Source organism: Pinus tabuliformis, chromosome J, assembly GCF_031772625.1.
Source record: "Pinus tabuliformis cultivar Carrire ecotype Pingquan chromosome J, CPIR1, whole genome shotgun sequence".
In the NCBI taxonomy this organism is placed as follows: domain Eukaryota; kingdom Viridiplantae; phylum Streptophyta; class Pinopsida; order Pinales; family Pinaceae; genus Pinus; species Pinus tabuliformis.
In genome coordinates, this window is record NC_142295.1 from 1,071,342,662 (window position 1) to 1,071,366,740 (window position 24,079).

At 40.7% G+C, this 24,079-nt stretch overlaps 1 protein-coding gene across 1 annotated transcript in view; it reads left to right on the forward strand.

Moving 5' to 3' along the window:
* Positions 1 to 24,079, forward strand: part of SEC8 (subunit of exocyst complex 8) — a 438,983-nt gene that overhangs the window by 12,115 nt on the left and 402,789 nt on the right. Inside the window, exon 2 of the mRNA XM_089379035.1 lies at positions 7,451 to 7,663. Coding sequence (XP_089235161.1) covers positions 7,451 to 7,663 — 213 coding nt within the window. The remainder of the gene's footprint in view (positions 1 to 7,450; positions 7,664 to 24,079) is intronic.

Genomic DNA, 24,079 nt, shown 5'->3' on the forward strand with positions numbered 1-24,079 from the left:
GAAGATCAAAGGAAGTCAAGAGAGAGAGAGAGAGCGAAGGTCAAAAGTTGTTTTTCTACCCCAATTTTCTCACACGTGTGAATTTTTGAAGCTGCTGCAGGGGCCAAAAATTTCGGAAATCACTGTAGGTTCGAAATTTCAGATTTGACCAGTTTTCAAGAGGTTTGACTATCGTTGACTTGGTTGTAGTTGACTTGATTGAGGAAGGTTGGAAGGAGGGTTGTCTAGGGTCTTGTGGGAGGTCTTGGTTTTGGATTTTGGGTCTTGGATTTCTCACTTTGATTTGATTCTATAAGAAAATAAGATTTGACTGGGTTTTCCCCCTTGTGGGTTTTTTCCCTGGCTTGGAACCTATATCTTGTGTTCAATGTCTTTTTGTGATCTTCATGGTTTACGGTCTTGGTAATTATTTGATGAAAATAATATAATAAAAGTAATAAGAAGCCAACATATATTTACAAGCGATTATCAAGGAAAGAGAAATCAACCCTAATTGCTGCCCTAGTGATTTCTGAACATGGTTTCAAAGTAAAGGTGAGGAGAAGGCAACTTGAAGATCAGTCTTGTTGGCTTAAGTGGAAGAAATTCATCCGAGCTACTTTAGAGGACATCATTTGCTAAGAGCATAAGGAAAGGCATAGGGAAGAGGACTCAAAGGAAGACTGCTACATAAATGATCCGTCTCTGTCTCTATCATTCAAGGCTCTTGGTTACTTATCATCTTTTTGAATAAAAACATCATCTTATTAATCTCTCTCTCTTAGAAGCTCTTTGAAGACATGTCTATAGAAGTCAATCATCATTCATATTTGGAGTATAAGATACTATTGTACCATACATCTTTGAAGTCTCTTGGAAATCTTGGAAGCATCAAGATATTTAAAGACATCATCGAGCAAGACACTCTTTTGACAAGTAAGTACTATATTATTCTCTATGTCTCAATCTTCAAATCAAATGACTTCATTTTGTAAGGAAGGCAATAAGCTCGATGGGTCATCAAACTTTCAAGCATGGAAGAAGAGAATAGATTTGGTGCTCATAGAAAATGAAGTCATGGACTACGTTCTAGGCAAAGTTGCAGAACCAGAGAAGGATAAGACTCAAGAATTGGCCAAGTACACTAAAGGAGAAGTTAGGGCTCAAAGGATTCTCATTGAATCCATCAAAGATCATCTTATTCCCTTTGTTGCAGATTTGGGCACATCTAAAGCAATCTATGACAAGTTGGTAAAACTATATTCAGTCAGTACCATAGGTCAGAAAATATCTTTGAGGAATCGACTTTACAAAACAAGGTTATCAAAGGATGAAGACTTGGCCTCATATCTTATAAAGGTCTCACAGTTGAAGGATCAACTACAAGGGCTTGGAGAAGTTGTTTCTGATTCTGAATTAACTACTTGTATACTCAATGCTTTACCTTTAGAATGGAGTAGTTTTGTGACAAGCATCTATTCAAGAAAGGACACTCCAAACTTCGATGAGCTGTGGGCTTTGTGTATTCTAGAAGAAACAAGATTGAAAGCCAAAGATGACACCGAACCCAATGAAAAGTCTCAAGCTTTTGTTGCTAGATCAAAGAAGAAGAATGGAAAGTTTGGAAGGTTTGAACCTCGTCGAAAGAACAATAATAACAATAACAATCAGCCACGTGGAAGACAAGACATGTCCAAAGTACAATGCTTTGGGTGCAATGAATATGGACACTTTAAAAGAGATTGTCCCAAGGATCCTCAAAACAAGAAGAACAATAAGATGAAGGAAAGGAATGGAGCTCACATTCCAGAGAGTATACAACGAAAAACCAGTAAGCCTTATGCTTAAAGACAAGAAAAAAAATTTAGATCATAAACCCTTGCCCTCTCATCTAATACTCAAAGCTCCTCAAGACATAAATTATTTGAAATTAGATCAATGTTACACTTCTTGCATGTGTAGGTTTTGAAAGGAGCAACTTCAAGGGTTCTGCCCTCATACAGAATGCAAGTCCATGAAATTTTGGTTAAGAAAACCCAGGCCCACAAAAATTCGGTTCTTTGTAGAAAATGCGACTGTTACAAATGAGAGACTTTTTGCGAATAATGATCTTCCAACAAAATCCTTCCAGAACAAGGGCCTCTCATTTGATTTTCTATCCTCTACTTAAGAAAAAGAACCTGCAAAAACCTTTAATTCCAAGGAAACATGCCTCAAAAATATTGACCTTCGAAATATCTTCTACGTTGCTCCATAGGGGTCGAAAAATTATAGATCAAGAGATTAGTGCTTGAGTTCTTGATACATTTCGATGTAACTCGAGCTTGCTATAATATATATATATATATAGATATATATATATTGTTAGAATATTTGAGAAGCCGACATGCATGGAGGATGGAAAATGAATCTTTAATTGACTTAGAGCCAAAATAAATTTTAATTGGTGCCAAACGATAAGGGCCCCAAAATTAATTTTGACCTTGGAAAATAATTTTGTGTGAATATTTGGCCCTCTCATATTTTATTTTCTTTTGACCATTTGACCAAGGGATAAATTCCTTCACGATTTTGGACCAAAATTAATTTGCCTTGGACCATTGGTTCAAGTTTCAACTACCATAATTTATGATTTGGGTCCAAATAAAATTTAATTTGCCTTATAATTGTTTTTCTTCAAAGATTGTGATTATAAAAATAAATTCCATCCTCTGGAATAATAGAATGTTGCCACACCATCTTCCCTTGGGGATTTGGCCACAAATTGGGTGCTATATCTTAAAATGAGCATAACTTCCAAACTATGAAGGCTCTCATGGCATGCCACATACTGACGAAACCAGTATGACGAGGAGAATCAAGTGGTGAGGATCTCCAAGGCCAATTTAGTGATTTGCTTCAAAAGCCTCCAACAAGTGCAGGGTATGTCCATCGTCCAGAGAATCAAAACCCTAGAGCTAGGGTTTCCAACTAATTTGCATGAAATGTCGAAAAATTTCGGAGTTTTTGAAACGGGTACATTTAGAAATGTCACCTCCCAAAAATGGAAATGTCAATCGAAATGTCATATATATATATGTATGTGTGTGTGTGTGTAAGTGAATAACAAATAATCTTGCAAGAAAATATGGAATAGGACCCACAAATGACAATTTAGAAGGAAAACCAAGTCTTTGTTAACTTTAATAGAAGATTACATGATGGTCGAGTTTTGACCAAGTTTCAGAGTTTCGAGTACAGGTATGGTCTGAAATGTCGGGTTCCTAGAAGTTTCATGCAACACAGGTTTCCAGCCATCCTTCAATTGGAGCTTCCAACTAATGAAATCCAGACAAATATTAAGAGCATTCATTGTTATGAATAAAATATAGATATAAATAATGTAAATATAAATAATAATAACACATCATAAATAATGATTAATTAGTAATTTGTTAATGGAGAGGTATGTCCCTAAGGACATGATCGTTCATAAAGGGACACCTGCTTGGGGTATATAAGCAGGCCCTCATTGTCATTTGTATCATCATTCTCATTCATACATTTTAATATATATTCTTGTATCTTCAATGGAGATCTTTATCTTCCAAGTCTTCTGGAGTATTTAACTTAAGTACGAACTTTGTTCATTACATTGGTATCAGAGCTGTCAGATCCTCTGGCCGCTCAACCGCTGCACAGAGCCGCGTTCTTTGATCCAGATCTTTGATCTTAAAATTCGTCAACATTGTTGTCGTTGAAGCATTTCGCTACAAAAATTTGGAGTTTCTCCATTTCGGTGTCAAGTCTTTCGCCATTCAATAAAAAAAGAAAAAAAAATTAATATATATGGAGAGAAAATAAAAAAATCAGAAAAAAAAGAGATAAAAAAACTATAGAAAAAAATATTGAAAATAAGGGGAAATTATAAAAAAAAATTGTATATAAAAAAAGACAAAAATCATTATAAAAAGCAAAACAAATTAAAAAAGGAGAGTACAAAAATTATTAAAAAAAAGAATTAAAAAAATTGTGAAAAAAAGACAAAATAAAAATTCAAAAGTAAAAAAAATCAGATTTAAAAAAATACATTAAAAAAACTGCATACACTGCATTATAGCGATGTCAAAGCTACAACTGCACCACGCTTGGTTGACTGGGCTTTTGATCCCCCGCCTATAGTTTGTTGCCTAAGCCACCATTAACCACACATAATCAACACTGCTTGTTGCTCTGTTTGTTGCACCTGTGTGCACCACCCGAGCTCTACCACGAACTCCGCCATTGTGTCAAGTCGATCATCGACCCTGTCGTGCCCTCCACTACAATTATACACGACCAAGCAACTCCAAACAATTTCATCCATGCATCAACCGATTCGTGGTCTCCTGTTTGTGTCTCTTGCTCATAGATGCAGATGCCAGATAGAATGGTTGAAATCCCTCGTACACCCTCCTACCACTATAAGTTGTACTTACCGATTCCACACCCTCACGAAATCCCCATTGTTGTAAATTCCTAAACGTGGCCATTCATTTATTTTTATTTTTTCAATTCGTGCTCTGCCCAACCTATACGACCCTTCATAAAATAGCGATGGTACATTATAAAAGGCGTCTTGTTTTGGAAACCTTGTGAATTCAAATATAAGAATTTTTAATATATTTAAAAGGGAAATTTGAGAGATATGAAAGGCGATTTTAAAAGGTTTATCTTAATTTATAAGAAGGGGTACTTTATAGTGAGAATTATTAAAGTGAACATTTAAAAGTTTATAGAAGGAATTATCAAATTTATAAATTATTGAATTTCAATCAATATTAAGGAAAAGTAAGTTTTAAAAGGGGCATAATAAAATTCATCTCCATATTCAAGGGACCATTTAAAAAAAAGAAAGCAAAAGAGGCAAAAAAATAATAATTCAATTCAAGACGAGAGAGAAGTATTATAAAAGTTAAGGGTAGTTTAAAAGAATGGAATCTAATTCGGAAATAAAGGAAGAAAGATTTCCAGAAATCTCACATAACTACCTTTCAGTGCTATTTAGAATTAAAGGGTCTATTGCAGGAAAATATGTTATTATTGCTATCTCACCGTCCGAAGATAAAAATTACATAAAACCTAAAATCACAAACCAATTAGTGATTCCCAAGTCAAATATAATCGATAATTAGATTGTCTCAACAACAAAAAATTATAACATAACCAATTTACAACTAAACATTGGGGATTATGTCATTTACATCACAAATTTTTCGTTTAAACCCTATGGAACGATCAAGGTGACATTATTTTGGGTTCACCTTATGGAAACTCTATGGTCCTTCATCCTAAATGCCAAAAATAAGTTTTTGATATTTTCATACAAAAAGAAAAAAATTACACTACTGGATGTTACATTGAAGCCAAATTTAGTAACACCAGAAGACATACAAGATGTTTCAAAAGTAATTTTTCAAGAAGGTAAAAAAGTGCTACAAAATATGCAAGGAGAAGTTGACAAGATCACCGTTGACAAAAATGAAGAAGTTTCTCGGCTTAAAGACCATAGTGAAAAATCACTGACGCAAATTAAGAAGCTTAAGAAGGACAAGAAGTCATTGGAAAACAAGGTACAACAACTTATTGAGAATGGAAGCATCGAATGTAGAAGTCCAAGTTGAAGAGAAAGAAATAAATATTGATCCAGTGAACATCACAACTCAAGTAGAAAACAAGTCAGTTGAAGAAAAGACACTTAGAAGTTGCAGTTTGGACGATGAACATCTCATGTGAAGGTTTTGTAACCAACTCAACAACACCGTCCCCTGAAATAAATTAGAATTTTGCCACACACATGATAAGGGAAAGACAAGCCAAAAGAACTCTTTATCTACATCCGACTCACAAGAACAAACATCTCAATCAATCTACGAATTTGTATCACTTAGAACATAAACAACAAACTTATGTTCCGAAGACTACTAATGTCAGTGCAATTTAGTCTTGTGATAACAATTCACACGAAGTATCCAGTAACCACAAGATTCCACAGAAGATTAATTTAGGATGGTCAGATCCATTCTTAGTTCGACAGTTTTATTTATCACTCCAAGGATCATACCAACTTGTATCAACAAAGATGACAGTTCTGAGACAAGAAGACATTCAAAACAGAAAAAGAGATCAAGCCTTTTCATCAGCAAGCTTTGAGGACAAAGCTTTTTGAAGAGGAAGGCAATGTTATGAATAAAATATAGATATAAATAATTTAAATATAATTAATAATAACACATCATAAATAATGAGTAATTAGTAATTAGTTATTGAAGAGGTATGCCCCTAAGGACATGACCGTTCATAAAGGGACATCTACCTAGGGTATATAAGCAGACCCTCACTCTCATTTGTATCATCATTCTCATTCATACATTTTAATATATATTCTTGTATCTTCAATGGAGATCTTGATATTCCAAGTATTCTGGAGTATTTAACTTAAGTACAAACCTTGTTCGTTACATTCATTAACTAATGTTGGCATCAATGATAACACCATTCAACAACACCTACCATAACATCTGCGGTAGTCACATATTTAACAAATAAAATGCCACAAGTATTAATGACTAATATTACTTGAGTGATGAGACTCCAAAAGCATTGACACCATGTTTGCATGCTCAATCTTCTCGTCCACATTTTGGTATTGGATAATTACCAAAGTTGTCAGACTCAGACTCGCCAAAGGTTCTGTCTCTGTTGGCTTGGGGCTTGATATATCTCAATGACTTGGTAAAACTTAGCTCAAGACTCACTGAAACTCAGCAAATAGGGAAAAAAAAACCCTCAAAATATGATAAATTTTTGGGCAATTTGAGTTTGAGCAGACTCTGGCAACTCTAGCTGTCTGAGACTAGTTTGAGTTGAGTCTCATAAGTTTGGCTGAGTCTGATGAGCCTTGGTAAGTCCTGAGTCTACTTGGCGAGTTTGAGCCAAGTACTTGTTTCAGACGTGACTTGGCCAGACTCGTCTAGACTGAGCAAGTCAGACAACACTAATAAATATTATTTTATATGTATTTACAATTATCAAAAACAGTTGCTGGGCTGCTTTGTTCTGCCATTGCGTAAAGAACTGTATTCAAGTCTGAATATTCACTTGCTACGAAAGTGTTTCTGTTTATATTTAAAAAAATGATAGCATGCAAGAGACTGGTGATATATATTTTTAATTAGAAGAGTGGTTTGAGAAATTATGGAATCTTTTCATGATTCATATCGAAAGGATCTTGCTGATAATAGATATGTATGTTTTCGATGCAATGAATATTATCATTTGTCTACCAGCTATTAATAGATTAAGATATGCATTATAAAATGTTGTTATTTGCATTTTATGCTATTCTGCTACTTCGAGTTGAAGTTTCTATTAGAATTGGATTGGAGCTAGCGACCTCGGAAATGTAATCTTTTGGTCCTCAGGAGGTCTAACTCTTCATTTTTGTGTGCAGCATATAAAGTCAGAGCTAGCAAATATAGATGATGGATGGAAGGCAGCACGATTTGACTCATTGCCATATGTTGTTCACATTTTAACATCCAAGGACCGTGAACATGAGATTGAGGCCTTGAAGGACCAGAGTGATATCATTGAGGAAGTTGTCGATGAAGTTGTCCATGGGTATCACAGTGGCTTCAACAAAGCTATTCACAACTATTCTCAGGTTTGCTTTTACTAGCCTTTAGTGCAACCTTTTTAATGGTTGATCCATACAAATGCAATGTGATTTTCTGGATTGAATGTCTGCATCTAGATTGTTTTGACATGGTTATTGGTTTGAGGAAGTTCTTTTTGTTTTTCCAGTTTCAGCAGGTTTTAAGTTAATTGCTTTCATACTGTTTGTTATTTTACTCCAGATCAGATTAGAGAATTCCTAAACAGTTTGAAAGTTAGGCCATGAGAGAAATATTTTGATCTAGGAGCCATTCTTTTAAGTTGTCCATTGGCTATCATTGCGGTTTGTAAAATGTTATAAATGAATATCCAAAAATTGGTTTATTCTTAGTTTGCAAACCTTTTCAGTGGTTGATATATTTAATATACTTCCTTCTTTTTAGGTTGTATGGCTGTGCCAAATACTTAAAAAATGTATGAATAGGCATTGCTTTTAGGGAAATTCCTTTCATTGGTTTACAATTTTTCATGTGACTGCTGCCTTGAAAAAATGTTGATGTTTTGCCCTTGTTTGGTTGCAGCTTACAATTAGTAACTCCTCATCTAGCTGGGCAGTGAAATTTGTTTCTCATTAAAATCTTCATATTAGCCTCATTTTATATTAGGAATGCGGTTTGCTTTCAGTTTTGATGTTTTTCTACGATGAACCTGAATAAGCACATTCTTCTACTGTACACGAATTTTTAGGTGCTTATAATTTTGAAGCAGTGCATTGAAAATCCATGTTTGGTTCGTTTTGAATAACTGCAAAAAAATACTAAAGTAGTAGTTGCAAATTATCAACTTGTTTTTCAGATGGTAGATCTGTCGTCAGTACTACTGTTTATTCAGGGACTGGAAGGCTCATTCTCAGTCTTGGTATATTATAAAGGCCAATGTTGTGTGGCACTTTTCATTTGATAGATGGCTTAGTACAGGTAGAGTCTCCTCCATAGATAGACTGCACACAGATCTAGCAACCAATTGGAAATGTGCACATGGTCCCAGGATTCAGCATTGGTCAAACTGATGGGTTGATCTGAAGGATCGGCATATTTCCTCATGGACTTTGATCACTGGTTTTTCCTTGGCTGTAAACCAATGTTACATATATCGTTGTTGGCAATTAATTGTTGGGGGTCTAAAATTTAAATTATCGGCATTATCGGATATTAACAGGAAACTTAAAAAAATTCAAAAATAATATCTTTTCTCAAATTTTTAAACTTCGGAAGCAACATCAACATGAAGAAAACACATTGCTACATTAATATGAAAGTAAAATTGATATATAAGATGTATAAGATGTCAAGTGGTACATTAGACATCAATTCTGAAATATCAGTGCCTGTCCTGAGTTATGCAAGTTCTGACAGGATGATACAAAATCAGATACAAACAAAAATAGATGTATCGCATGAGATGAATCATGGCAACGAAAACAATGGATTTCCCTTTGTTTGCTTGATGGAAAATGGTCACAACATCCTTAGGACAGGTTGACCAAAAAATACATAAAATATTCAAATTTTGAAAAAAAACATATATATTCATGTGTATCCATTTAAACCCAAACCATTATATGCAAATATGCAAGGTTTCTCATGTATATAGTAAGGAAGGGTGCATATAACCAAAATGGCACCAAGTGCAATCCATCTCTGAAGCATACTACATCAACAATGAGGCTCTAAAATTTAAATGGCCTCTAGAGTCTAGAGTCTAAAAAAATCATACTACAACAAATAACTACACAATATCAAAATCATTCCCTGTATTGGGATACTCATCATCATCATCACCCTTCAAGCATTAAATAAGATAGAAAAAGCTTAATGTGCCTAATTAGTGATTTTGCTTGAGTTGAAGGGTACATTTTAATTTTTTATTGGGGTCATGACAAAGGAGTTAAAAAATCAATGCCACCAAATTCAAGGTGCATAGAGGGTTTGGTGTTCTTTTTTTTTAAATTTTTTATTTTTTTATTTTTCTGAATTTGTCTACTCCTATATTGATACAAAAATATTTTTACAAAGAGGTAGTGGCCTCGAGAAGTTTAGCCCAGAGATGCGGCATGCTTACATTACATAGCTGAACACTGACTAAAAAGACTTGCTGAACACTGACCAGAAGAGCTTCTAGGACCATGACCATGGCTAGTTCATAGAAACAGAATACACCAATATCGAAACTGAACACTGACCAGAGGTAATTCAAAGACCAAAACAAGTTGACTGGGCCCATACAAATAAACAGGGAAGCGTTGCCCAATTCAAAACTGAAATCTGACCCATTAAACAACTGTAACTGTAACTGAGACCCAAAGACACAGTCAGAAGAATGCCGCCCACGTAGGGGAAACCAGTAATTTAACTTTAGAAAAAAGGTCTGAGCATGAGAACTGTAGAGCATATAATGACTATAAAACAGGAGGGAATTGAGCACCTTCGAGCAACAAAGAATCAAAAACCATTGAACGCAGACCTAATTGAGCTTCATGAGAGGTGGAAGGTGACTCTTCAACGATGCGACACCCATATTTGTAGGGATCTTCATCCTCAGAGGGATGGCCCTCTTTGCCTGAAGAACTGCCACCAGTAGGGACGCTCGGACCAACTTGAATGTTCATGTCCTGGGTTGTAGTGCCACCAGGATCCTTACTCTGCTTGTTGTCAATCTGAGAAGTGCCATGCTTATCTTCCGCCCTCGTCTCCAGAGTCACCCCTGGTGTCACAGCAACCAGACCAGAAGTATCCTCTCGAAGCTCAATGGTGACTGAAGCTATGAAGGAGAAATTACTGAGTGTACAAGGGAACTAAAAACGAGCGGTGTGAGATTGAGAATTATGAGAGCGCACTGCTGAATTATGCTGCCCTCGACCCCGTCCACGACCACTCCTGGTAACGAGATAGCGGTCAGAGCAGAAGTCCGAGGAATAAGACGAGGAGTCCGAAGTAGAGGAGGAGGGCTGGCAGATAACTCGCCCACGGGAACTTCCCCTCCTGCAGTGCATTCTTTGGCGCAATCTAGGCATAATGAAAAGAGCAGGAGGTGCTGAACAGGCAACAGTACTGTGAAGGCAGGGGGGACTGAAAGGGGCCTAGCTTCAGCTCGCAAAGGAGCACTGGGAAAGACTAAGGACGAGCGACAACTGAATTTGCAGAATGGGCTTTGTGAAACATGAAATCCTGGCGATAAATCAACACAGCATTCCAGAGCACAATGTTTCCCTGTGCTGGTCTGAGAGCGAGGCTCTGCGGCAGCAAGGGAACAACACGAGCGCAGGGGAGGAGCATGAATGAATTCTTGGAGGGGCGCCATGACAGATGAACTTGCAGGCTGGTGTGGAGGGACGAGCTGCATTAACGCAGCATTGAAGATGTTAGCAGAAGACTTAAAGACTGGCATCACGCGAGGCTGGATGGCGGTGGTAATAAGCCACGCGCCAACCCACCAAGCCGCCCACGTACAGAACGCAATGTTACACACCCGCATCTGGGAGAGATAGATCTTGTTGCACCAGAAGAGTGCAGTCTTGTTTGAGTTGTGCATCATTAGAACTGCTCAGTGGACCAGAGAAGAATGGGAGCTGCTGATCGACGCCTTGATTAGCCAGTCTGTCTGCTACCTTGTTAGCTGTACGCCGAATGTGCTTGAAGGTAATGCTGCGGGATGCCCTGAGCCATTCTTCAATTTGTTCCAATCTGCTTAGAAGCCGCCAGCTCGAAGCGATCTTTGCTGCTGAGGTGCCTGAGTGAATCCGAATAGCTGCCTCTATTAAGATTTGAGAATCCCCTTCTACCTCTAGAGGGAAATTTTTTTCTATTTCTGCTATACAAATGCCCTTCCATAAGCCTTCAAGTTCGGCAGCGTTGTTGGTGTCTCTTCCAAGCGAACCATGATATATGTGCAGAGCAGAGCCTACAACATCTCTGAAAATACCACCGTAACCAGCCAGCCCAGGATTGCCCTTAGCAGCTCCGTCGAAGTTCAGTTTGTAAGAGTGGGTGGCAGGAGGAGACCAGAATTGGGGAGAATCAGTATGGATGGAGGAGCTGGGCTTGACTTGAGCTAAAAATGTGAGGTCCAGGTTCCAATTTTTCAGAATGAGGCATTCCTGGGGTGAAGCTGGCAAATCCGAGTCTTGCCAGTGTCTTAGAGCTAGAGTTTCTTGAAGGTTTTGTTTGAGAAGTAGCCACAGGGTGTCAAGGGGTGTACTGTGATTTTTAAAGATCCTGTTATTTCTCTCCTTCCAGATGATCCAATAGACAAAGCCTGGTAAGAGGTTCCAGAGGGAATTGAGTAGTAGACTTTGGAAAGGATGCCGAGGCCAGTTCCTGATGGTGTTTAAAATATCTCCCACATGTTTGCTCGTTCTTCTGTTGCACTGTGCAGTTCTCTCCCAAAGTTGTGCTGCTAATGGGTAGGTGTCCAAGAGATGCAAGATGGTCTCTGTGTGAAGATTGCAATTGGGACATCTGGAAGGCCCAGTAAATCCTCGCTTTTGTAGATTGTCCCAAGTGAGGATCCGCTGTTTGCTTAGTAGCCAAAGGAAAGTAGAGACCTTAGGCCAGATGCTTGGTTGCCAAACCTGATCCCATAGCTGATCCTTTATTATCTGCGTGGGTTGATAGAGAAGTTGGTATGCTTCCTTGGTAGTGAACATACCTTTGGGTGTATATCCCCATCGCACTTTGTCCTTCTGATCAGAGAGTTTAATTTTCCTGAGTTTGAGCTCTTGATCGATCTCTTCATAAGTTTCCTCCTGCCAGTTAGCCTGCCAGGTGCCAGCTGATCTCCAAAGTTGAAAACCTTGAGGGGATTGCTGCTGCCAAAACTGATGGACATGGATTTGATCATTGTGCTGCATAGTAGCTTGCCACTTGGGTTTGTGGAAGAGAGAGGCGAGTTTGGGAAGTTGTTGCCAAGAGTCCTCCCAAAATCTTGTTGTGGTACCCGAATGGATTTCCCAGAAGCTGTGCGCTTGAATAAAGGCACTATGTTGCTTGGCCGCATTCCAAATCAACGAGCCAGGGGTGGTCGTGCTGATGCGGATGAGATCCTCTAGTGGACTGCCTGGAGCATATTTGGCCTGCCAGAGATGTGCCCAAGGAGTGTGCGGTTTGGAGATCCAGTTCCACCAGATGCGGGCGCCCATGGTGTTATTGCTGTGGAGGGGATCCCTTAGACCAAGCCCACCAGCTGACTTTGGAAGACAAACCTCAGTCCATTTGATAACAGCCCATTTTCTGTTGAGGCCCGAGGAACCCCAAAGAAAGTTTCTTTGAAGATTGCGAATTTTTTTAAGAACCCATTTAGGGGTTGTCAATATAGAAAATAAGTACATAGGCATGGCTTGGAGAACGGATTTGATTAGGATAAGTCTGCTAGCAATGTTGAGCGAGCGGTAGGTCCAAGAAGAGAGGCTGGTTTCTAAATTGTCAAGGAGGGATCTCCAGGAAGCATGTTTGATGGCTGAGTCAAATAGGGGAGCTCCAAGATATTTCAAAGGAAGCACAGCTATCGGGAAGCCCAAAATCTTGGCTATATTTCTCTGAGTGAGAATGGGAGTGTGGAAGAAGAAGAGTTGGGATTTGGAAGCATTGATGGTGGTGCTAGAAGCTTCTGAGAAGAGATTGAGCAGGGACTTGAAGGCAGAGGCCTCTTGAACTGACGGATGGCCGAAAAGCATATTGTCATCGACAAATTGTTGGTGAGAGATGGGGGGTTGACCATGAAGAGAAATGCCCTTTAAGGAGTGTGAAGAGATAGCAGAATGAAGAAGGCGACTAAGGCCTTCGGCCATGAGAACAAAAAGGAACGGAAAGAGAGGGTTGCCTTGACGAATATCTCGGGAGGGACGAAAGGGTGAGGAAGGAGAATCATTAAGAAGGATGGAGAAACAGGGGGAGGAGATAAGATTCATAAGCCAACGTGTCCAAGTAGCACAAAAGCCAAATGCTAATAACATTTGATTAATATAGGTCCAGCTGAGTTTATCGAAAGCTTTAGAAAGATCTAACTTGAGAATCATACCTGGCTTTTTTAGAATCTTGAGTGAATGGATCACTTCATGTGAGAGAATGATACCGTCCAGAATCTGGCGCCCTTCTACATAGCCTGTCTGCTCTGGCGAAATGAGGAGAGGGAGAAGAGGTTTGAGCCTGTTCGCTAGGACTTTAGATATGAGTTTGTAGATTACATTGCAGAGTGCGATGGGCCTATATTTATCAGGTGTATTGGATTCTTCCACTTTAGGTACTAGTGCTATGAAGGTCGTGTTAAGGGAAGGAAGGATCCAATGCATCGATCGCGATTCTTCCACGAGCTCCCAGACCTCTGTTTTGATATGCTCCCAGAAAGCATGAAAGAAATTGGCTGTGAAGCCATTGGGGCCAGGTGCTTTGCCATCCTTAAGTTGGGCCATAGCGTCCTCCACTTCCTGCATAGAGATAGGCTGGAGAAGCATATTGTTGTGGTCCGCTGTAATGATTTTTGGAATATGCTGCGTAATAGATCGAATGGCCTGATTTCTGCAGCCCGGAGGCTCCCGAAGAATGTCCTGAAAGTACTCTTTGAATTCTTGTTCCACTTCTTCATGCACCTCCAGTCGCTCCCCTTGCCGATTATTAATGAAGGCGATGTTATTGTGCATTCTCCTTTGAATAGTAGACCTGTGAAAAAATTTGGTATTTTTCTCCCCATCCTTAAGCCATCTGACCCTGGATTTTTGACGCCACAGGGTCTCTTCTTGTTGCCTTCGTGCTTCAATCTTGGTCAAGAGGGCCTTCTCCTGTTGCGCATAGTCTTCCATTCTTCCCTCAGAGATAATACACTGTTGCAATGTATTCATTTGCTGCTCCAGCGCTTTCTGATGGTCAAAAATGTTACCAAACTGAGTGCGATTCCATGATTTGAGAGCTTGTTTGAGGTGTTTTAACTTTTGTTGAAACTGGAACATCTTGGCTCCTTCAGGGGGAGTGAAGGATTTCCAGGCATCGTTAACTACTTCTTTGAAGTTAGGATGTGAAAACCAAAATGATTCGAAGCGAAAAGGTCTATTACACCTAGAGCCCGGACGCGACCACTGTAGCATTATGGGCCAGTGATCAGAGCCCACTTGAGGCATGATAGAGGCATGAAAGTCCCCACCCAGGTGAATGGCATTATCCGACATAAGGAATCGATCCAGCCTGGAGGCTATATGCTGTGGTCCCCTTCTTTTATTGGTCCATGTATACATACCATTAGAAGTCTGTAGGTCCATTAACTGATTTCTGTGGATGAAGTCTTTGAAGCCGATGCTGTCTCCTTCTAGCCTCGATCTTCCTCCTGATTTTTCCTCCAAAGCTGTGATGATGTTGAAGTCACCACTGCAAATCCAAAGGGGAAAACTCCTGACAGAGTTGAGAGCTGTGAGAGTGTCCAGTAGATCCAACTTCTTTTGTAAATCTTGTGGGAAATACACATTAGAGAGATGACCATGGATATTGGTCCCGATTAGGTGGAAAGTTGTCTGAATAAAGTAGTGTGAGGCGTGAAAATCATGAAGGGAGAGAACTTGAGGGTTCCAAATGATTGCTAGCCCTCCTGAAGCCCCTGAAGCATCCACTGAGACTAAACGGCATCCAGACTAGGCTCTATTTAGGATCTTTTCCAGTGCAGTGCTATTGCCTTTTGTTTCTTGTAGATAGACTAATGAAGGCTTATCTTGCTAGATCATGTTTTTTAACATTCTGTGTTTTGCAGGGCTGTTAAGCCCTCTCACGTTCCATGAGATGAGCTTCATGAGGAACAGTGGGGAAGAGATTTGAAAAACTTGGTCAGCTTGGGGAATCTACCAGATTCCACCAACATTTCTCCAATAATAATGGTCCTCTGCAGATCCGTTTTACGCCCGCATTTCTTCGATTCTTTCAGTATTTTTTTCCATCCCAAGGACTGCCTGCCTGAATACCAAGACATTTGTTATGCTGTGCTCTGGCTAAAACTACTTCAAGACTTTTGATTTGCCGGGGGGGTATAGCACTGAATTCTTTCTGTCGACACGCTGTTTCCAGGCTGAGAATGTCCAGATCTCCCAGATCTATACTCTCTGGTTCCTCATCCATGTGTATCGGTATGTTCTGTTCTTCCTTGTTTGGCTTTTGATGGATACTGAGAGCTAGAGCTGCATCTATCTCCATGTTGGATGTTTGAAGGGCTGTATCTTGATCTTTATTATCAGAGGAGGTAGAGGCGGGGATGATGGTGAGATCGGAGGTTGAGAGTGGAGCTGAAGATTTTGGTAGAATGGGGGAAGAAGTAGGAGGTGGATTTGAAAAAGAAGGGATAGAAAGGTGATCCTCCAAGTTATTTTGAGAGGTCAGGATTTCGAAGCTGTTTCGTATTTCAGGTTTCTTGAGATTATTTGGGGCGACTGGAGATTTCTTGGCATGCTTTCTTCGACTGGTGACTTTTGTGAATCCCTCAACATCTTTGCTAGTCTCAGTGACAGGGGCTTTAGACTGAAGATTCAGTGGGCAATCCCTGAATAGGTGGCCATGTTCATGGCATTTCCTGCAACAAAATGGAACATGCTCGTAGTCTATTGTTTGAACCCATTCAAAATCGTCATGAAATAGACTTACCGAGTCCGTGAGTGCTTTGGCCAGATGCATGTGTACACAGATCCTGGCATAGGAGGTGTATCTTTGGTGTTTAGTTTCCTCAGCGACTTTGATAAAAACCCCCAGGCCATTGCCTATGTCCTTTAAGGTCTCCTCGTCCCAGTATTCCAGGGGAAGAGAGTACATACGGATCCATACTGGAGCCCAGTTGAAATCTTCTTTGTCTGGATTGAATCTCTCTATCCAGTCACGAAGGTACAGGCCTGCAGAGTTGAAGAAGTACGGGCCTCCCTCAAAGATACGAGTTTTGTCCTCCAGACAGTTGAAAATAGCAGTGAAGAAGCCTTTGGGACCAAGCTGCAGGGTAACTTGTCCTTTAGGCTTCCATTTGGAAGTGATCCATCCTTGCAAGGCCTTTTCAGTAGGCCAGAGTCCTAAGAACTTGCCTATGAGGGCACGATCTCTCATATATTGGATTTGGTCGTTGATTTGGTGACTGGGGAGATCTATTTTGGTTCTTTCTGAAGTCTTGGGGATGCATGTAGCAGAGGACGCCTTTGGCAGTGACGTCGAGGCATTCTGGTCTATGCCTTTGTCTTTAGCGGCCGCGGAGCCTGCAGCAGTGTTGCCAGCATTGTCGATAGCGGGATCGATAACATGGGCGGCCAGTGGGGTGGAGCTGGGACTGGCATTTGTGTTTGCGCTTGCAGAGTTGTCAGAAGAGGAACCGTTGGGGGGAGGGGGGGTTGTGCCCACCCCTTCGGAGGGCAGATTCATGGAGAAAGAGTCAGCAGAGAAGCCCGAGGCGCCGAGCTTCGATACAGTGTGCACAGAGGATTAGGGCATCAGAGTTTGCGCAGGAACCCTAGTAGGAGCAGCATCTAGAATTGGAGGAAACTAGCAATTATTATTGGGATGGACATTTCACATTGTTGTTCAGAGCATGCAGACTCACTTTCAATTTCAATGTTCATTTCCGTTTGGTGTTCTTGATTAAATGTCAATTCCATATTCTTATACATGACAGAATCCAATGGAAATATTGCAATTTTTCTGATCTTGAAATCCTAAAAACTTTTAAATCTGCTGAATTTTGATTGGGATTTGTTGCATACACTTTGTCACAGTTGCAAGGAAGCAATTGTGCCAATTTTTTTTAAAAGATCAAATTTATCAGCCAACAACTTGTTATGTCATTGTAAACCCATTCTACAAATTTGTAATGTAAATGACGCTAGTACGACCGTTTAATTATGTAACAACCTAGGTAAGCCTATGATTTTGGCGACGAGTTTCATCCTAGGAGGTTTTTTGTGATATTCCCACTTAGCGAGGTTGCTAAGTGAAATATCAATTTTGACCAATTTTGCTAATTTTTAGATCGCGACTTAGGCAAAGTGGGTTGAGGGTCCCACTTTCAATTTTGAGGTGAAAGAAGGCTCCAACATAGGAAGAAGCGGAAAAATCGATTTGATAGTGGATGGTGGGGGCCACCCCAAAGAGGAATACACTCCCCTTGGCTAGTACGTTTTCTTGGAGGGAAATCGATGGATGGGACCCACATGGGGAATTGGAGGCTCAACGACTAAAATAGGAGGATCACTCATCATTTAATCATCTTTGATCGTTTGACATTCACTTATTCACTAGCACGCTTGCGCTGAGGGCCCAGTCTGCATGTGCTGTTGAGCATGTGATATTTTCATGCAAGAATGTCACCTTACCTTTGGTGGACTACGAGTGCCAACCCAAGGAGGTGATCTGCACTACATTTGGAGTTGTCTAGGAGTTTGGCATAACATTTCATGGGGGTTTCTAGTAGGATTGGGGGCATAAAAGGAAATACACTCCCCCTAGAGGAGTTGATTTCGGAGCAGGGAATTCTTGGGCTTTCCGGGGGTGATTGGAGCCACAAATTGCTAGAGGTTGGAGTGATAGTGGAGTACGAATTTGGAGGGGATTTCTTGTGCACACGAGTTCATCATCAATGACTGAGTGGGCCTGCGCAGAGGGCATTCATACCACACGTGGGGGCATGGGAGGAGGAATTGAGGGCTAAGGTTTGTGGGGTAATCCCAGAGGGGAAATTACTGAGTATTGCAAACATTTTGGGGGCATTCAGTAGTGATATTTTCAGGTGGGTCGATACACCCAACAGCTTGGGGGTGAGTAGAAATTGGGCAGAATTTCGGAGGTCAGCATTTGGCCAAACCCTTTCTGGGTTTTGGTGGGTTATTGGCAGAGAGACCGAGGTTAATTTTCCAGAAATTTTTGAGCACCAGAGGGGGACCTAGCAACCATTTCTTGCAGGCAACAGTGTTGTTTTAACTTTTATGGGGCCAACGCATAGCTTTTGTGGGGGGCAGTTCCTAGTGGTTGAGCAACTGATTTCATCACCTCGGTCTTGTTAGCTTGCCTTGGGCAAGTCCATATGCATACATTCCGATCCAGTGTAACAGGAATCGGCGAGTGCTCGCGATTCCCAATCTGATCGCCCGTGAAACGATCCGATCCGAAACTCTGCCGATTTTTTCCGATTTTCCCGATTTTGTCGAGTCCCGCCAGTTTTGGGTTTAGGGCTTCTGATCAAACCGAAATCGTTCAGATTGTTTGAGTATATGTTCATTGTTTGTGCCTGAGCTTAGTCACGATCTCTTCCGTCATTCACACACAGCTCCGCTCAGATCACAACATTTGCGTATTTCCCTAATCGCATCAGCACGCAGAAATTGATTTGTATTTTGGAATGCGGTTCAGCAGTGTTAGAATCGTTCCATTCATAAACAGGGCTCTTTTCTTTAGACGAACAAAGCAGACTTGCGTGGATTTGATTCAGAGCATCATCATCTTGGATTTTCGACCAGCAGGTCTCTCAAAGCCTTGCCGTCACCTGTGCCTATTCAGAATTTTCTCAGCGCGTCAAATTCTCCCTTTGGTTCTGAGGCTGGGTCACGCTTTCCTTTTAGAGTTTACGCGTAGGTATTTTCTCACTGTTTTGGTTTTACGCATTAGTTAGGGTATAATTCTCCTTTTTAGATTCAATCGTTTTCAAATTTTATGTGCCTTCATTTATTTTATCAGAACATTACGTTTTAAATAGATTTTGATGTTTAGATTTAGCATAGTTTTAGTTCGATTTAAATTTTGTTGTAATTAGATTCTAAGTTTAAAGTTTCACAAATTTTAGATTTTCATTTTTATAATATGAAAAATAAAAAATTCGAAAAAAAAATTTTTTTTATAAATTTTTTTAGGGCTTAGTTTTATTTTGTTTTAATTAGATTTTGATTTAGAAGGTTCAATAAGTAATTGGAAATTTGTTGTAATTAAATTTTTTAACGTTTTCTTGATAATTACGGAAAGTGTGGATGAATATTGTAATTGAGTTCACTAAGAGATTATTTATGTGTTACTTTACTCGAAGAGGTTTGGTATTTAATAAAGTGAAAAAAAAATAAAAATATTATTTTTGGATATTTTGTATGTAATTATATTTTCAAATATGTGGTAAATTGCTCTTTTTTGTGTATTGTTATTGTATTGAATTCTCTTGAAATATCACTCGCTTTCACTAAAAAAACATCATAATTAGAGTTCAGGAGGTTAAGATATCACTTATTAAAAATCAATTATTTCCAATGTATTTTTTATGACGGGTATGAGATACTTATTCATTCATGATATTTTGGACATCTATTGATATTATGCATTGTTTGGACATGCCTTTACCGAATATTAATGAAAAATGTTTTTTTTTTTTTTTTTCAATATATGTGTATATTTTTATTTAATGAATTCAGCGATATTTTGCTAATTTTTTCCCGATCCGATTAAAACTCTTCGCTCTTTTGCCTCGCCGATTTATTGCCGATTCCGAGTCTGGTAACATTGTTCCGATCTCATATTGTACCCCCTTGTTTATCATAATAAAATGGCTTAGTTCTGGGCAGACTTTGGAGTTTTTGTGGGTGTCTAATATTGTGTGTGAATTTATGTGTGTTTTTCTATGCATGCTTTGTTTATTGCTGTAAATTTTCCTTAGGGATATTATAGTGGTATCAGAGCTCATAGTCTTGGCTCAGCCTGTGGGAGCAACTATCAGTCTATGACACCAGAGGACAAGCAGAATATCACTTATAGAAGGCAAAGGTATAGAAGTAAGAGAAAGGAAACTACGAATTACTCTTGATCTAGTAACAATTGAACTGGAGGTTGAGAGGCAGACATGGGTGATAATGAGGGAGATAAGATGAGTAAAGAAGAGGAGTTTTCTCAACATCTTTTGAAGGCCATGAAAGATTTGTTTAAGGGCACTGATGAACTGAGGTAACAAAACTGCAACAACAACAAGGGCAAGCGGATTCAGGGAGAAATTCATTTGGGTGAAGGCTTAGGTACTTTGCACCACCATGCAACAAATCCACCCAACGTACCTCTTGTTTCTAGCACACCACCTAGGTCAACCATCCCCACATTTCTAACATTAGGGGATGGAGGGCCGCAAGGGCAGGAGGAGATGCCCATGGGGGGCTATTTTGTGGAGTATCATTTCTATGGGCCTGATTTCAGAGAGGCCATCACCTTCAGGGACTTCTGTCAGCTTAAGGGCAACAATAGGAGTAGGGGACAAAGTGGAGGAGGCTACACACATGGCACTGATCTACAACGCATGATGGGGAGGTTATTTCTCCCAACTTTTGATGGCTCGCCTAAGAGCTCAGCTAGGGCATGGGTTGAGAAGCTGGATGTCTACTTTCAACTCAACCAGATGATAGAGACGAAGGCAATCAAAATTGCCACATTGCACTTAGAGGGGGAAGCCCATGATTGGTGGTTCCATGGGTTGACCACTATGGGACTTGCGAGGGTTACGACTTGAGGATTTGACCCGGAGGGTACTGGAGTGTTTTGAGAGGAGAGATTCAGAGGAGCACTTTGGAGAGCTGACACGGCTCTAAAAGGCTAGAGTGTTGAGGCCTATATCTCTGAGTTTCTGAGATTGTCAGTGATGGTGCTAGATTTATCGGAGGCCAGGAGGGTCTTTATGTTTTTGGAGGACTAGCAGAGCCGCTGAGGGGCTTGGTGAGGTCCAACAGGCCCACCACTTTGCAGGACGCAGTTGGTAGAGCCCGAGACTTGCAGGATGCTCTGCCCAGGACTAGGACGCAGATACCCCCTAGACCCGTGTTTCAGCAGAGGGGGAGATACACTAGGGCCCTACCACAAAGAGACACGTAAGGGCGTGGACAATTGGATGATGAGTCTAGGAGGGACCTTCGTCGGAGGTAGTTGTTCTCCACTTGCCAGGAGTCGTGGGCACCAGGGCATCAATGTACCAAGGGCAAGGCACACTTCATAGAGGTTTTTCTCACAGTGACCCCAAGGATGATGTGGAGCATGAGGTAGATGTGGGCGCTGATGGTCTGCCTATGGTACCAGGAGGCAGGGACTCACCACCACCCCCACCAAGGGGAGCACCTTTCTTGCCAGCAACAAGAGTCATCGCTTCACTTCGGGGAGTGCCGAAGTACCTCACTTTGAGGATCAGGGGCACGGTGCAAGGGTAACGTGTTTTAGTACTCGTGGACAGTGGGGCTACCCACAATTTCGTAGATGCCCAGATGGTGGAGAGGAGGGGCATACACACAAAGTCCTTTGAGGGGTTCTGGTCCCTGTAACGGGAGACCGTACCATGCAATGCACCAGATTTGTCCCCGGGATGACAGTAGTGATGGGGAACTACTCTATGACCGATCAATTTTTTTGTGTTTAATGTTCCCGAAACCAACCTAGTGCTTGGTGTGTAGTGGATATACTCACTTGGGCATGTTACTACTGACTGACAAAAGCTAGAGATGGAATTCATGGGGTCTGATGGGAAGATGGTCTTACTGAGAGGCATGCATTCATAGCCTCCAAAGACAATGTCAACACACAAGATGGAGGCTAATTTGAGACATGGTGATATAGAGTGGGCAGTGGAGCTGAGGATATCGAATGCAGGGGCAAGCCCCAACCACCACACTCGGATGTGCATGCTATTCTAGATAGGTACCTAGCAGTGTTTGGGGACATTCCACCAGGACGACCAACTGACGAGGGTTTTGAGCACACGATTGAGCTCGAACCAAGAGTACATGCAGTGATTACAACCCCCTACCAAATCCCAAGGCTTATCGGGATGAGATTAAGAGGGCCATTCATGAGTTGTTGGCATTGGGACATATCAGACCCAATTCTAGCCCCTTCGCTTCATTAGTTGTCTTGGTGAAGAAAAAAGATGGCACGCTGAGGATGTGCATTAATTACTGGGTCCTCAATAAGAAGACGCTGAAGAACTGGTATCCCATTCCTCGGATTGACGAGTTGATGGATGAGCTTAGAGGAGCTAAGTACTTCTCTAAGATAGACTTACATTCGGGGTACCACCAGATTAGGGTGCGTGAGCAGGACATCCCCAAGACAACATTTCGCTTCCATTATGGGCATTTTGAGTTTTTGGTGATGCCCTTTGGGCTAACCAATGCACCAGCCACATTCCAGTCCTGCATGAACCATGTGTTGCTAAGGTGCTATGTCCTTGTTTTCTTTGACGACATATTGATATATAGCAGAATATGGGAGGAGCACTTGCAACATATAGAAGAGGTGCCCAGGATCCTGGAGGGGCCAAAGTTCTATGCTAAGATGTTCAAGTGTGAATTTAGGTTAACAAAGATGCTCTATTTGGGGCATATCATTGGGGTGGATGGCGTAAGGGTGCATGAGGAGAAGATTCGAGCCATTCAGGATTGGCTAATACCACAAAATTTGTGACCGAGTTGAGGGGTTTTGTGGGTATATGCACTTATTGTAGGAATTTATAGGGTAAGTTCCTCAGAAAGAACACCAAAAGGACACCGCTCACAACCAGATCTCAAATCAATACACCAGTATTTTTGACGTGGTTAAAACCCTCAAAGAGGGAAACAGTCCACGGCCTGTCCCAACGTGGGTACTACAGGCAATTTATTAATCAAAGAATGAAAATTTACATAAGCTTCTCTCATGCACGGATTACCCGAACAATGACCCTCCATGCGCTTTAAATAGAACTCATGGACCAATCGGGTGTCAAGCCACGGATCAAGTGTCGGTAATACCGAGGTGAGAGTGAACCGTCGGATCACTACATATCGTGACCGTCGGATTGTAAGTTACAAAATGTACAACGGTAAAGAAAGACACTTTACCTAACTCTATACTAGACCAAGTTGAACTTAACTATATCCTATGTGTCGGAATATCCTAACATCCCCCCTTAAGAACAACTTGGGATAGGATTGAAGGATTTACAAATATGACACAATAGGAGAAGGAAGGAGGCACTAGAGCCTATCCCCCCTTAGTGACAACTTCCTGAACTTCAAGCATATATCGAAGTTTAGTGAACTTCGCCTCTGTGAGAGCCTTTGTGAAGATGTCTGCAACCTGATCATCTGTTGAACAATATTGCACTTCAAGATCATGGTCATGAATGAGCTTTCTGATGAAGTGCATGTGTAGTTCAATGTGTTTGCTGCGCTGATGCTGGACTGGATCTTTGCATAGCTGAATGGCACTTTGATTATCACACCAAAGTGTGGTTGGATGCTGCTGCTCAAAGCCAAACTCTGATAGGATCTGACGAAGCCACAAGGCTTCCTTACTAGCTTCCACGGCACCACGATACTCTGCTTCTGCTGACGAAAGAGAAATGGCAGCCTGTTTCTTACAAGCCCATGTAATAGGTCCTGAACCAAGAGTGAAGACATAACCGGCAGTGGACTTCCGATCAT